This window comes from Somniosus microcephalus, chromosome 13 (assembly GCF_052327205.1).
Source record: "Somniosus microcephalus isolate GS21.2 chromosome 13, FLI_Smic_1.0, whole genome shotgun sequence".
NCBI lineage: Eukaryota > Metazoa > Chordata > Chondrichthyes > Squaliformes > Somniosidae > Somniosus > Somniosus microcephalus.
In genome coordinates this window covers 8186950-8201983 of record NC_140999.1, presented here as the reverse complement: position 1 = coordinate 8201983, position 15034 = coordinate 8186950, and the positions used below count along the sequence as shown (strand labels likewise).

At 51.2% G+C, this 15034-nt stretch overlaps 1 protein-coding gene across 1 annotated transcript in view; it reads left to right on the top strand.

Moving 5' to 3' along the window:
• The window catches only part of slc5a5 (solute carrier family 5 member 5), an 82553-nt gene that overhangs the window by 29300 nt on the left and 38219 nt on the right, over nucleotides 1-15034 (top strand). The window contains exons 2-6 of the mRNA XM_086004446.1: nucleotides 224-289; nucleotides 3232-3283; nucleotides 5170-5237; nucleotides 7227-7381; nucleotides 10339-10479. Coding sequence (XP_085860572.1) covers nucleotides 224-289; nucleotides 3232-3283; nucleotides 5170-5237; nucleotides 7227-7381; nucleotides 10339-10479 — 482 coding nt within the window. The remainder of the gene's footprint in view (nucleotides 1-223; nucleotides 290-3231; nucleotides 3284-5169; nucleotides 5238-7226; nucleotides 7382-10338; nucleotides 10480-15034) is intronic.

The window sequence follows — 15034 nt, the reverse complement described above, 5'->3', positions numbered from 1 at the left end:
CGTCAAAGGCAAGAGTGCTACTGCCAAGTTGCATAGATACATCTTACCAGTGAAAGCCTATATTTTATTCACCAATTATAACATTTACAGCAGGTAAACCTGTTTGATATTCACTGTGAAAGCTGAATTATATTTTGGTGAGCTCATTTGTGCATGTTTAGATAAGACGTGTTGTTGAGAACTGCTTACGAGTGTTGCTGGATATATTGGTTTACTTTTCTAGTACCTGGAACTGCGATTCAGCAAAAGCCTCCGACTGTGTGGGACCTTACAGTTCACCATAGCGACGGTAAGAATTTCAAGATGTCTTCCTTTTAAAATGGCGGCAGGGACTCCCCTGTGTAACTGAGGGCGAGGCTGGGAAGATTCCAGGGAATTTTAACCCCCACTCCCCAAAAACGGGTGGGTTTGGGTCAGGTGGCATGTAAAAACGTAAAAATAACCTGAAACCCGCCCCCAACCAGCCCACTTCCGGTTTTAACGGAGGCGGGATTGGGGGGGGGTGGTGTGCGGGGTGGGAGAAGGGGGGTGCGGCCAACCAACCCGCTTGCAGGAGGCAGGTTGGCAATTTTAAATATTATAATGAGGCTGCGTGCCTCAGAATTAACCACCATTTTAAATATAACTCTGGCCGGCCGGGCTTCCCGGACCTTGGGAAACCCGTCGGCTAAAGGGAGGCGAGGACTGCGGGATGCTGGAAGTAAGTGCCTTTCCATTTACCTGCTGGATTCAGCTCACCCACCCAGCCGTGATCGGACACCCCCCGACCCTTAAAATCTCTCTCCCTCACCCTTCCGATTCCCCTCACCCCGACCCTTCCGATCACCCCCCCGATCCTTCCATTCTCTTCCCCCCCCCGGTCCTTCCGATCACCCCCCCCCCACTTCCCTTCCGATTCCCCTCACCCTGACCCTTCCGATCACCCCCCTGATCCTTCCATTCTCTTCCCCCCCCCGATCCTTCTGATCTCCCCCCCCACCCGCCCACTTCCCTTCTGATTCCCCTCACCCCGACCCTTCTGATTTCTAGGTAGGGAAATACGGCAACCAATTTACACACAGCAAGCTCCCACAAACAGTAAATGAGTTAAATGACCAATTCATCTGTGTTTGGTGGTGTGGATAAGGGAAGATTGTTTCATCTTTTTCCTGAGGGGAGGAATTGGAGAAAAAAACGTACTTCAAAGCCAAACTCTAATTAGCTAATGGTGTCATCTCTATCACGCATACCATTGTCAGACAGGTATCATCACCGGAGGGTTGAATGAATTCAGTGTTGTTTAACATCCAAATTGATGTTAAGCACATTGGCCTAGAAATTCAGTCGCGTTTGCGCCCACTTATTGGCTATAAAGTGGTTTGCGCCTGAAGTTTTTTATCGCCCGAAATTCAGATGGACCCTAACATCGGCGTTAGCCGGTAGCGCCGCGCCGGCACCGATGACGTCATCGGTGTGCGCAGCGCCCCGGTTGCAATGCTATTCCGGCCCGATGGCCAAATTCAGTTGCGGCCGCCTCGCTCGTGGCAGCCGCAAACAACGTTTGTGAAACGGGGTCTTGCAGCTCCGAAAGGCCGGCGCATAAAGGTGGAGCGGCGGCCGGCCGCTTTCCCGGCGGCCGCCTGCCCGCACCTCCCTCCCCGGACTCCTGCACCACCCCCCCGCGGCATTGATGCCTGAGTCCCGCGAGCCCGGCACTTCTCCGTGGTGCCGGGCTCATTTGCCGGGGGAATCCACCGGTGATCTGACGGCTGCAGGCAGCTCCTCCTTAAGAGAAGGAGGAGGCCTGCAGTACCCCAGCCTGCCGCACCGCATCGGGTGCCGCAGCGGGAGCTGGACGCCTGAAAGTGACATTCATCACCCCTAGCGAGGCGGCCAAACCCTGCAATAGCGCCCGCCGCCGTCTTGGCCCGTCGCAACTGAATTTTAGGCGGGCGCTACGGGAATCCTGGCGGGCGCAAAATTTCGGGCACAAAAGACCTGGCGGGGCCATACCGAATTTCTAGGCCATTGTGTGTCACTTGTTAACCACGCCTCCAGGAAGTACCTCCAGGTGCTTGAGCTCGAGTTGGTGGCTGGTGTCACTGCACGGCATACCGCCTAGTGTCAGCCGTGGCTCAGTGGGCCGCACTCTCTCGCCTCCTGAGTCAGAAGGTCGTGGGTTCGAGCCCCACTCCAGAGACTTGAGCACAAAAATCTAGGCTGACACTCCCAGTGCAGTGCTGAGGGAGCGCTGCACTGTCTGAGGTGCCGTCTTTTGGATGAGACGTTAAACCGAGGCCCCGTCTGCTCTCTCAGGTGGACGTAAAAGATCTTATGGCCACTACTTGGAAGAAAAACAGGGGAGTTATCCCAGGTGTCCTGGGGCCAATATTTATTCCTCAATCAACATCACTAAAAACAGATTATCTGGTCATGTTTCAGAAGAGTATTGATGGCGGTTTCAGAGTACACCATCCCCATTTGCAACATTTTATCCTTCCTGCCTCCTACCTTAGCACAGAATGTTCATTCAATTCCTTCCTCCCCTCCCACCGCCGCCCCCCGCCCCCCCCCACCCACCCCACCTCTGCACCTGCTTAATATCTGTTACATCTCCGGCTTTTTCCAGTTCTGACGAAGGGTCCCAGACCGGAAACGTCGACTCTGTTTCTCTCTCCACGGATGCTGTTATGTATTGTGTGTTCTATTGTGTGTTCTCCTCCCACCAGTGGTGGCGCTGTCACAGGAGATAAATGGTTGGGTGTTCTCTGTTAAGTTTAGCTCTCTTTGTTCGGAACTTTCCAGAACTTCCTTTCCTTCCAATAAAGCACTTCATGTTTGAATCTCTGAGTTCTGAGTCCTAAATTGTGTCTAGGTAGAAAGGTACCGACACAACAGATGCTGCCTGGCCTGCTGAGTGTTTCCAGCATTTTCTGTTGCTATTTGCGGTTTCGGAGGAGATTGATGGAGGCTTAGGAGGAGATTGATGGTGGTTTAGAATGAGATTGTCCCCTGACCCTGTTAGATGAGGAAGGTGCATGATACAATGATACAATGACCAGGGGGGGAAGGGGCTTCAATAGGCCGCATGGGCTCTTTCTCATTGCTGATTTTTCTTGTGCCCTCGCCTGCTTTTAAAACAAACTCTTGCTAACAGGCCTTCACATCATCGAATCTCTCTCTGCTGAAGCCTGAACACTATCTCTGCCTTGTAACCCCTATGGCTGATCCTTGATCTTTTTTACTTTGCAGGTTCTCTACACTGGGGTTGTCATTTATGCGCCTGCACTGATATTAAACCAAGGCAAGTGGTCATTCTCTTGTTTCTCTTTTATTGTGGAACATGCGAAGGCACGTGAGCTGTACCGAGCTGTTCAAACCCTCTTCTGATCGGACAGGGCTGCTGTGGGGTATCCCCCTGCCAAAACCCCATCACCTCTCCACCTCCCTATCCTCCTTTAAGGCTCTCCTCAAAAACCTCTCTCTTTGACCGGGCTTTTTTTTTGGGGTCACCGCTCCGAGTATCTCCTTTGTCTCGGCGTCCATTTTTTTTGTCCGACTACACCTCTGTGACGCGCCTTGGGACGTTTCTGTACATCGAAGGCGGTTTATAAACGGAAGTCATTGCTGAAATGAATCCAGTGCGTAAGATGCCTATCCCACAATACAACACCATTGGCCGAGCGCCCAGTCCTCAAACTGTGTGAGCCAAATGTACAACTGCACCAATATTTAAAAAAAAAAATCATTCTGGGGATGTGGGCGTCGCTGGCAAGGCTCAGCATTTATTGCCCATCCCTAATTGCCCTCGAGAAGGTGGTGGTGAGCCGCCTTCTTGAACCGCTGCAGTCCGTGTGGTGAAGGTGCTCCCACAGCGCTGTTAGGGAGGGAGTTCCAGGATTCCCACTAGCCTTTGAGTGAAGAAGTGCTTCTGGACATCACCCCTGAACAGCCTGGCTCTAATTTTAAGGTCATGCCCCCTTGTTCTGGACTCCGCCCCCCCCCCCCCCCCAAACCAGAGGAAATAGTTTCTCTCTGCCTTTAAATAAAATTCATTCTCGGGATTGTGGGCGTCGTTGGCAAGGCCAGCATTTATTGCCCATCCCTAGTTGCCCCTTGAGAAGGTGGTGGTGAGCCGCCTTCTTGAACTGCTGCAGTCCGTGTGGTGAAAGTGCTCCTACGGTGCTGTTAGGGAGGGAGTTCGAGGACTGCGGCGATGAAAGAACGGCCGATATATGTAATGTTATTGAAAGAAAATAACAGTTATCTAAGCCTCCATTTTGGTTATAAAGGCTAGTGAACATAGCTAGGGGTAAAAATTGGGTAGCGCCCCCTTTGGGATGCTACCTTCGCCGGGGCGCCCCCGCGGCCGATTTTCCTAGGTAGCGCCCCAAGAGGGAGGAGGGGCGCTACCGGAAGCACCTCGCATCCCTCTTGGGGCGCTACGAGCCACGCACTGCGGCACGTCGCGCCGCGGTACTGCAGGCCTTCCTCCCTTTCTTAAAGGGGAGGGGCCTGGCGCAGCGCGTCCCGGCGCCCAGCTGGGCCACCAGGGATCGGGAGTGCCGGCAAATGAGCCTGGCACTCAAGAGGAGTGCCGGGCTCATGGAAAGCAGCTGGCACCCCGCGGTGGCGGGGGCTTCATGGGGGCAGGTGCTGGCAGGCGGCCAGCAACAAAAATGGCCACCCGCCACCTCCCCTTTAACTAGCGCTGCCCCGGCCGCAGGTAGGCCCCCCTGACCTCGGCGGACACAGCGTCCGGCGGTAAGTCGGGGGACGCCACCCATTATTACAGCTGGGGCGAGAGCGGGACGCTGCGCACGGCGATGACATCATCGCCAGTGGCGCAGCGGCGTGCAGCGCTAACGGTTAGCACCGCCGCAAACCTCTCACTGAATTTCACGTGAGGCATTAGCGGCGCCGCGCCCAGACGCTAGTTGATTTGCGCCCCGTTAGTTAGGGCACTAATGGGAGGTGCAAATCAACCGAATTTAGCTCCCCTAGACTTTCAATGAGCAGTTCCCTTCTTTAAGAGAACAAAGCTGGGTGACAAATTCTGGAACGGAAGGCCATTATGTACAAGGTTCTCCTATAAGGGAGTGCGACAGATTGTTTAATATGCTGGTTGGACTGTGATGAGCCATTATTAAGTGGTATAGCCTCATCCTGATGTGGTTTGTTGCCTTTCAGTTACCGGCCTTAATATCTGGGCATCTCTGTTATCCAGTGGAATCATCTGCACATTCTACACAACTGTGGTTAGTACAGAACACTTACTCAAAATCAGCAGCACAATCAATTCAATCAAGCAGAGTCAACATGGTTTTATGAAAGGGAAATCGTGTTTGACAAATTTACTAAAGTTCTTTGAGGATGTAACAAGCTGGGTGGATAAAGGGGAACCAGTAGATGTGGTGTATTTGGATTTCCAAAAGGCATTCGATAAGGTGCCACATAAAAGGTTACTGCACAAGATAAGAGCTCATGGGGTTGGGGGTAATATATTAGCACGGATGGAGGATTGGCTAACTAACAGAAAGCAGAGAGTCGGGATAAATGGGTCATTTTCAGGTTGGCAAACTGTAACTGGTGGGGTGCCACAGGGATCAGTGCTGGGGCCTCAACTATTTACAATCTATATTAATGACTTGGATGAAGGGACCGAGTGTACTGTAGCCAAATTTGCTGATGATACAAAGATAGGTGGGAAAGCAAGTTGTGAGGAGGACACAAAGGGGGAGAAATTCGGTAGCGCCCGCTTCACCGGGGCACTACAAGTGAATATTGTGGCGTTACGTGCAACAGCGCCACATGCGTCGGCACCTGGCGCCGCGTCGTTGCAGGCCTCCCTCCCCTGATTACCGGGGCCCCTGCTGGACCCGCAAAGGGATGTAGATAGGTTAAGTGAGTGGGCAAAAATTTGGCAGATAATGTGAGAAAATGTGAGGTTATCCACTTTGGTAGGAAGAATAGAAAAGCAAATTATTATTTAAATGGAGAGAGACTACAGAATGCTGCGGTACAGAGGGATCTGGGGGTCCTCGTACATGAAACATAAAAAGTTAGCATGCAGGTACAGCAAGTAATTAGGAAGGCAAATGGAATATTGGCCTTTATTGCAAGGGGGATGGAGTATAAAAGTAGGGAAGTTTTGCTACAACTGTACAGGGCGTTGGTGAGACCGCACGAGTACTGTGTACAGTTTTGGTCTCCTTATTTAAGGGGGGATATACTTGCATTGGAGGCTGTTCAGAGAAGGTTCACGAGGTTGATTCCTGGGATGAAGGGGTTGTCTTATGAGGAAAGGTTGAGCAGGTTGGGCCTATACTCATTGGAGTTTAGAAGAATGAGAGGTGATCTTATTGAAACATATAAGATTCTGAGGGGGCTTGACAGGGTAGATGCTGAGAGGATGTTTCCCCTCGTGGGGGAATCTAGAACTAGGGGGCATAGTTTCAGAATAAGGGGTCGCCCATTTAAGACGGAGATGAGGAGGAATTTCTTCTCTCAGAGGGTCGTGAATCTTTGGAATTCTCTACCCCAGAGAGCTGTGGAGGCGGAGTCAGTGAATATATTCAAGGCGGAGATGGACAGATATTTGAGCTACAGCGGGGTCAAGGGTTATGCGGAGCGGGCGGGAAAGTGGAGTTGAGGCCAAGATCAGATCAGCCATGATCTTATTGAATGGCGGAGCAGGCTCGAGGGGCCGAATGGCCGACTCCTGCTCCTATTTCTTATGTCCTTATGTGTTAAAGGTCCTGATATTCTGCCATGCTCACGCTTTCTGATCCTAGTTTAACCTGGCACCTTAATGGTTGGCTCTGTAAACCTCGGAATGGTCTGCAAAGAGTTTAGCATTGCCTATTCCCCAGCCAATGGCATAATAGATTCAAATTTTAAATCTTTCATTGTGATAAAACTATCTGATATGATGGTCCCACTCCCCCTGCTCTTTCCCCCATAGCCTTGCAATTTCCCCCCGTCAAGTATTTATCCAATTCTCTTTTGAAAATTACGACTGAATCTGCTTCCACCGCCCTTTCAGGCAGCGCGTTCCAGATCTCATCTCCCCTCTGGTCCTTTTGCCAATTGCCTTAAATCTGGTTACCGACCCTCCTGCCAGTTTGTAATACTTCAATAGTCTTGTTGATACCGAACTGAATAGGTTGGCCACCGCTGTGAAGATATGGAGAGGCGTTACTTTGCTGCTACCCATGTTTTAATAGCCTCCACTTTTGTGCCTCCAGGGAGGACTGAAAGCTGTGGTGTGGACTGACGTCTTTCAAATCATCACCATGCTGTCCGGGTTTGTCGCTATCATGATCCGGGGAACCTATTTAGCTGGAGGAGTCAGCAAAGTCCTGGAGCTTGCATACAATGGGTCCAGGATCAATTTTGGAGAGTAAGGAGATGTCTTTGCTGCTGAAGCTCATTACCGGGCACCCGCCAAGCCTGCATAGTCGCTGAACTTAACCGAGCGAGTTTCATCGCTTCTCGACTGGCACAGAGGCCAACTTTTGAGGGGAAAAAATTGGCCCGGCAACAATGTTCTGGCCCTGGATGTCTTTGTTGTAAGAGTTTATTTTGTTAGCTTGCTCGCTGGCCCATACAAAGGCAGCAACTCCCGCTGGGTCCCAGAAAACCTCCAGTACCTCAAGCAAGCGATAAGGTACCACACGGTAGGCTCACGACAGAAGGTTGGGGCATGTGGAGCCAGGGGGACAAATAGCTGAATGGGTAGCAAATTGGCTAAAAGATAGAAAGTAGAGAATAGGGGTTATTCGGATTGGTTGAAGGTAGAAAGCAATCTTTCACAAGGACTGGTGCTGGGACCACTGCTATTCGTAATGTACATTCATGATTTGGACTTAGAAAGTGGAACTCGCTGCCACAGGAAGTGGTTGAGATAAATGGCTTAGGTGCTTTCAAAAGGAAACTAGATGAGCACATGAGAGAAACAGGAAGAGGAAGATCTGCTGAAGGGCTGAGATGAGGGAGACGGAATGGGAGGAGACTCGTGTGGAGCATAAACACCAGCAGAGACTAGTTGGGCCGAATGGCCTGTTACTGTGATGTATATTCTAGGTAATTCAAGTGGCCAATCTTCAAGCATGAGCCTCGGCCGTGATCTGCCATTAACCACCTTATAGTTCAGTTCAATTCCATTTCTAGCTGGTAGCCACATTTACTATGGGGAGTGGAAACGATGGCTGATCATTTTTTCCTCCCGAGTCCTGACACATTACACCAGCTGTTGCCAAAAATTGAGTCGCGCCCTCTTTGGGGCGCTAACTTCGCCGGGGAGCTACTTTTAGCGCCCCAGAAAAATTAGCGCCCCCACGACCGAAATTGAGTGTTAGCGCCTCAAGAGGGAAGCGGGGCACTACTGGAAGCACCCCGCCTCCCTCTTGGGGCACTGCGAGGGAATATCGCGGCGCTTCGTGCCGCAGCGCCACACTCTGCGGCACGTCGCGCCGCAGTATTGCAGACCTTCCTCCTCTTCTTAAAGGGGAGGGGCTTTGCGCAGCATGGCCTGGGGCCCAGCTCGGCCCCCGGGGACCGGAGGGCCGGCAAAAGAGCCCAGCACTCAAGAGAAGTACCGGGCTCATGGAGCGCAGCTGGCACTCCGCAGGGGGCGGTTCAGGAGGCCGGGGATGGGAGCGCAGGCAGGTGCTGGCAGGCGCCAGCAATGAAAATGGCCACCCGGCACCTTTCCTTTAAATAGCGCTGCCCCGGCCGCAGGTACGCCCCCCTGACCCCGTCGGACATAGCGTCCGGTGGTAAGTCAGGGGGCGCTACCGAAGATCGCTGCCGGGGCACGAGCGGGACGCTGCACAAGGCGATGATGTCATCGGCGGCGGTGTAGGTTACCACTGCCGCTAACCTCCCACTGAATTTCGCAGGAGGTGTTGGCGGTGCTGCGACCGGGCGCTAGTTGCTTTGCGCCCCCTTAGGGCGCTAACGAGATGCGCAAAGCAACCGAATTTTTCCCCTTGGAGTATGCATTGTAAATGGAACATGCAGTAGCTATTGACATCTAGTGACAGAACATGAGTATTGCACCAATTTTTATTTGTGCTGTACTGATAGTTTGCCTAATTTGGAAATCCTCTGTTGGTTTTTATGGTATCTGGTTGGAAAGTTAATTGCTCGTTAATTAGACTGAAGAATGTCACATGCACTGCAAAGTATCCAGTTATGTCGTGTTGTACCACTTGGACACATAAGCTTCTCACCTAATAGGTGAGCCTCTTTCACCTCCAGCCTCCAACCTCTCGATCTCCTTCCATTACAGCCTTTCCTGCCTCTGTGCTGTGACTATCATTGTTACTGTGGTAAATTTTCCTCTCTTGTCCCTTCTAAGCGGAATACCTTCTGCCTGCACCCTCGCTGTGTTGAAATCAAACCTCGTCACAACCTCATTGCTCTAACTCATTCTTTCCCACAGCCCTTGAAACTGTACATCTCCTTATCTCGCTTTAGTCTTTCCTCCCCCTTCTAATCCACAGGCTTTCAAAACCCCAGCTTGGAGGGTCATTTTTAGTCTAACCTGCCCAACGGGAATGGGGCTGGTCCGGGTGTGATGCCCATTAAACACGCTGCCCGATTACTTCAATTGACAGTAAAATCAGACGAGTTGCGAAAACCAGTGTCAGATTTGGATCATCCCTTTTCCTCTCCAGGCGGGTTAAATTAAGATTATTTACTGATGACACAAACTCATTGCTTCCCGATTTACCTCATCCTTTATTTCACTGATTTCACTGGGTTAAACATTCACTCCCTCCACCACCGGCGTACCGTGGCTGCAGTGTGTGCCATCTACAAGATGCACTGCAGCAACTCGCCAAGGCTTCTTCGGCAGCACCTCCCAAACCCGCGACCTCTTCCACCTAGAAGGACAAGGGCAGCAGACGCATGGGAACACCACCACCTCCAAGTTCCCCTCCAAGTCACACACCATCCTGACTTGGAAATATATCGGCCGATCCTTCATCGTCGCTGGGTCAGAATCTTGGAACTCCCTCCCTAACAGCACTGTGGGAGCACCTTCACCACACGGACTGCAGCGGTTCAAGAAGGCGGCTCACCACCACCTTCTCGAGGGGCAACTCGGGATGTGCAATAAATGCTGGCCTTGCCAGCGACGCCCACATCCCGAGAAAGAATAAAGCAAAACCTGGAGAGGTCCTGTGCTAGGGGTCTTGGCCCATCCCTTTCCATTAAAAAAAATGAAAAGAAAGGAACATTGGGAGTAATTTTCCAAGTGCATGTTGCTGTTGGCCGCATAAGCGCGGAGAGCCAGCCCTGTTGTGTTGACCATTTTCTGCTGTATAGTGATGGAAGCTCTCTGTTTAGTTTTGATCCAGATCCCAGGAGACGCTACACGTTTTGGACGCTTACCGTCGGCGGGACCATGTTGTGGCTATCCATGTACGGAGTCAATCAGGCCCAAGTCCAGCGCTACATTGCCTGCAAAACAGAGTCTCAAGCACGGGTGTAAGTTTGAACCATGAACTGGCCTGAAGGAAGCTGTTGAATACCGTGGTTGGGGAGTTGAAGGGAAATGTGTTCAGTCATAGAGTCATAGAGTTTTACAGCACAGAAAGAGGTCCTTCGGCCCATCGTGTCTGCGCCGCCTGTTAATTGGAGTCCAAGGAAAGGGCAGCCAGGTTTCTCTCACTCTAATCAGATAGTTTGTGAGCTTGAGTGCCAGGGGCTACTGGTGCCAATCTAACTCATTTTTCACGGTTCTTGCGCAAATATCTGAAGGGGCGGGGCACAATATTTTTAGGCCCCTCCCCCCCGTCCCGATTCGAACCATTCCTAAAGGTGTCCTGTGCATTGGAAAAAGGTCCCGGAAAAGCCTGGTGAGGAGGCCACTCCGCTTCTCAAAGCGACAGGTGTAATTGAGAGTCAGCTGTGGCTCAGTTGGTAGTACACTTGCTTGTGAGTAATGAAGGTTGTGGGTTCAAGTCCCACTCCAGAGACTTGCGCACATAAAGCTAGGCTGACAGTGCTGAGGGAGTGCTGCACTGTCGGAGGTGCCATCTTTCGGATGAGACATTAAACCGAGGCCCCGTCTGCTCTCAGGTGGACATAAAAGATCCCATGGTGTTATTTTGAAGAAGAGCAGGGGAGTTCTCCCCGGTGTCCTGGGGCCAATGTTTCTTCCTCAACCAACATCACTAAAACAGGTAATCTGGTCATTATCACATTGCTGTTTGTGGGAGCTTGCTGTGCGCAAATTGGCTGCCGCGTTTCCCACATTACAGCAGTGACTGCACTTCAAAAAGTACTTCATTGGCTATAAAGCACTTTGAGACGTCTGGTGGTCGTGAAAGGCGCTATAGAAATGCAGGTCTTTCTTTTTCTTTTAATGCCGAGGTCATGGAGTTTGGGACTCAGCTACAGCACTCCTATATCATGACATGCCGACACAGAGCATGGTCAGCTGTGGCTCAGGGGGTCGCACTCTGTAGGTGGGAGGGACTAGGAGTGAGCAGGTGCTGCTGGATGCTTGATTACTGCAGGAAGTTGGAGTGAGTTTGTAACAAGTTGGTGTTGGGTTTTTTCCCCCCCAGGTTTTAGGGTGTTTTTGGTCCTTAGATGGCAGCTGAGGGGCCGGGAATGCTGGACCCCTCAGAGGACAGTGTTCCCAAGATGAATTTAATTAGGGAAGAAACTGTGGTTGGAAGGGAAAGAAAAAGGCTCAAAAGATTTGGGCCGGGACCCCAGGAGGTTTGGAAAAGAAAACACGGTGGTGGTTCAGTGCGAGGATAAGGAGATACGAGCTTGGGATATTCTTACATGAGGACTGCGGCGAGGGAAGCTGCTTTGCCTGCCGATCAAAGCAGAATGTTGAGTTCGAGGTGACGGTCAGTGGCCGAGAGGAGGTGGAAAGACTTTTACTGAGTTTGAAGGTTGGAGATAAGTTCTTGGAGGTATCTCTGCTATATTCTGAAGAGGTGGTGGTCTCATTCTTAAACCTGCCGGTTTATATTGAGGACGATCTGCTAATAAAAAATTGGAGTTGAAGGGCATTAAAATTTGCTCGGCAATAAGGAGGAGATACTATCCAGGAATGCGGGTAGCAGATTGAACCCGTTATGTAAAGGTGCGGTTCCCAGAGGGGGTGAAGTCATTGTCACACAGCATGAAATTCGAGACAATGGAAGGAGTGCAGTACTTCTGGGTATTGCATGATAACCAGGTGAAGGTTTGTTATTATTGTCTTGGACACGACCGTGACTCCAGACTTGTAGTGTTATAACTGCGGCGAGTCTGGACACATCACTCAGAGTTGCAAGGCGGAGAGCTGTGGGGTGTGTCACAAAGGCCCCACCCGCTGTGAGTGTGAGGCAGAAGGAAGCCCCTTGAGTGACGAGGAGATGGGAGAAGGAGAAGGAGCAGGAGGTGTGAGTGGAGCGGCTGGAGGAGCGGAGCAGGCGGAGGACACAGCTGGTGAGTGGAAAGAGAAAAGAGCGCAGGAAGAGGCAGAAAATTGTGGAGCAGAGAACAGGATGGAGATGGTGGAAAACACATCAAGTATGGTGGAAAAGGACAAAGACAGCAGCGGGCAGCACGGGTCGAGGGCAGAGTCGAGCCATAATACGGCTCGGCTCTCCCTAAAGAATCTGGTGTCTGTGGGGGGAGAGGAGGCGGGAGCAGGGAGCGGGGTAAGTGTAAGTACTCCAAAGAAAGACGGGGAGTCGGTCATCTCGGGGAGCAGGAGCCTTAAAGGGGCAGCAGGATGGGAGCGGGGAGACAAAGACGCCAGAAGGGAGCAAGATAGGTGCAGATGCGCCATTGTCCCAGAGAGAGAAGAAACAGGGAGCAAGGGTCAGCGGTGGCGATGAGGCCGAAGGGAGTGGCACTGTTGGAGAAACCGTGATAGCAGGAAGACTCTCTAAGGGAAATTATGGACTGGATTTTGTCAATGGGGAGCTTTTGGAGGTGGGACTCCCACTTGTCGGGTTTTAGTCCCGCCTCCATTGACTTGTGGCCAACCCACGCTATTTTCCCTTGATTGACCTTGTTAAGGGGAAGCTGGTTACAGAGAACGTCAGCGTGTGACGTCTCATCTGTCAACAATTTTTGACAGATAAAATGTTATCGTTTGACGGCCCTGTGAAGCTGTCAAACACTGACATTTTCTGTAGTTTGATGAGTTCTTGTACTGAAGACTCATCAAACCTCTTTTGTGAGCAGAAATTAGATGGTTGTTGCATTGGAGAATGCAGCAGCCATTCTGTCATCTCTGCCGGTGAGATGCCGGAGTCTCCGCATCCCCAACGGTTGAAGCCTGCAGGAGAAACAAAGGTAAGTAAACATTTTCTATCACTTTCCACTCACCTCACATACTTACCTCTCCACTCTTGCACCCATCACTCACCTCCACAGCGCACTTTTGCACCCCTCCAACCCCCGCAGACCCACTGCTCGCCTCGGTGACCCTGGCAGGGTTTCCTGATGTCGGGAAGCCCGCGCCTCTGTTGGAAAAATGGGGAGTTAAGTGGCTGTAATCCCCTGCCTGCCTCCAGGAGATGGGACCCGGCGCAGGTCGGCTACCAGCCTCCTGGGAAGATGGCATGGAGGCGGGTTGGGGGTGGGGGCGGGCCCGCCCCCAGATTCTGCTATTTTCCCAGCAGTCCTGCCTCCAAACCCACCTCCCCAGGGCTGGCAAAATCGCCCCTATGTATCTGACGGGGAGCAGGGACGGGAGGTTACAGAAGAGCTTGAGAGTGAGGAGTCAGAGGGGGACAGAGACATGGAAGTGGGGGGTGGGGTGTCATCATGTAGAAAGGGAAAGGTTAGTGAGGGGCAGAAGGAGGGAGAAGGGGCAGCTCCCGGGCCCAAACCTAATGTAAGGAAGAGGCTGAAACTGCAGGGAAGGTTCAAACAGGAGGTGAACAAGAGCCGGAGGCTGCAGGAAAAAGCAACAGCTGCCCGAAAAGTTGGGAAGGAACATGAGAGGAGGGCAGGGCCGGAGATTAAATGATGAGGAAATTATCAGGCACACTTCCCTTATTCGGAGCCATGATTACTGATCGATTTTTAAAGTACAATAGATTAGTATATGTTATGGCAGACAAATTAAACTTCAGGTTTTGATGTTAATATGTGGTGGAGGAATGGCTGTGCAGAGCGGTGGAATGGATTTGTATGATACAATGGAATGATCACGATGTTGTAAATGTTTTTAATGTTCAATAAATAATATATTAAAAAGAAGTGGGCAGCACCCTCACCTCTGAGTCAGAAGGTTCTGGGTTCAAGTCCCGCTCCAGGGACTTGAGCACAAAATCTAGGCTGACACTCCCAGTGCCGTGCTGAGGGAGTGCTGCACTGTCTGAGGTACCGTCTGCTCTCTCAGGTGGACGTAAAGGATCCCATGGCACTATTTCGAAGAAGAGCAGGGGAGTTCTCCCCGGTGTCCTGGGCCAATATTTATCCCTCAATCAACATCACTAAAACAGATTATCTGGTCATTATCACATTGCTGTTTGTGGGAGCTTGCTGTGCACAAATTGGCGGCCGCGTTTCCCACATTACAGCAGTGACTACACTTGAAAAAGTACTTCATTGGCTGTAAAGCGCTTTGGGACGTTCTGAGGTCGTGAAAGGCGCTATAGAAATGCAAGTTTTTCTTTCATGGGAAGAGGTGATTAGTTTTGGCCATCCCAATACGTGGGTCGGCTGAATGGATTACTATGCAAATAAGTTCAGAGCTCCCTTTAATAGTTTAGTGTCCATCGCACGAGAGGCATCGTAGCTCCAAATTTCAGTCTCACTTTCAAATGGCATTTCTGTTTTTTAAAAGGACGAAATCCAATCATTTCCAAACTACCAAAAAAAAAACCTCCCCCCTTTCCCCAGGCAAAAAATAAAAAATCCCCTCAAATTAACGTCAGAAGTCTCGGTGCCGGGGATGGGGGAGGGGGGGGCTGCGTAATTTTAACAGTTAACGCTCAGCGACAACAGACGTTGGCGAATTGGCCGTCCGTTTTACACCCCGCCCCATTTTCTTTTCCGTTGCCAATTGAACAACTGG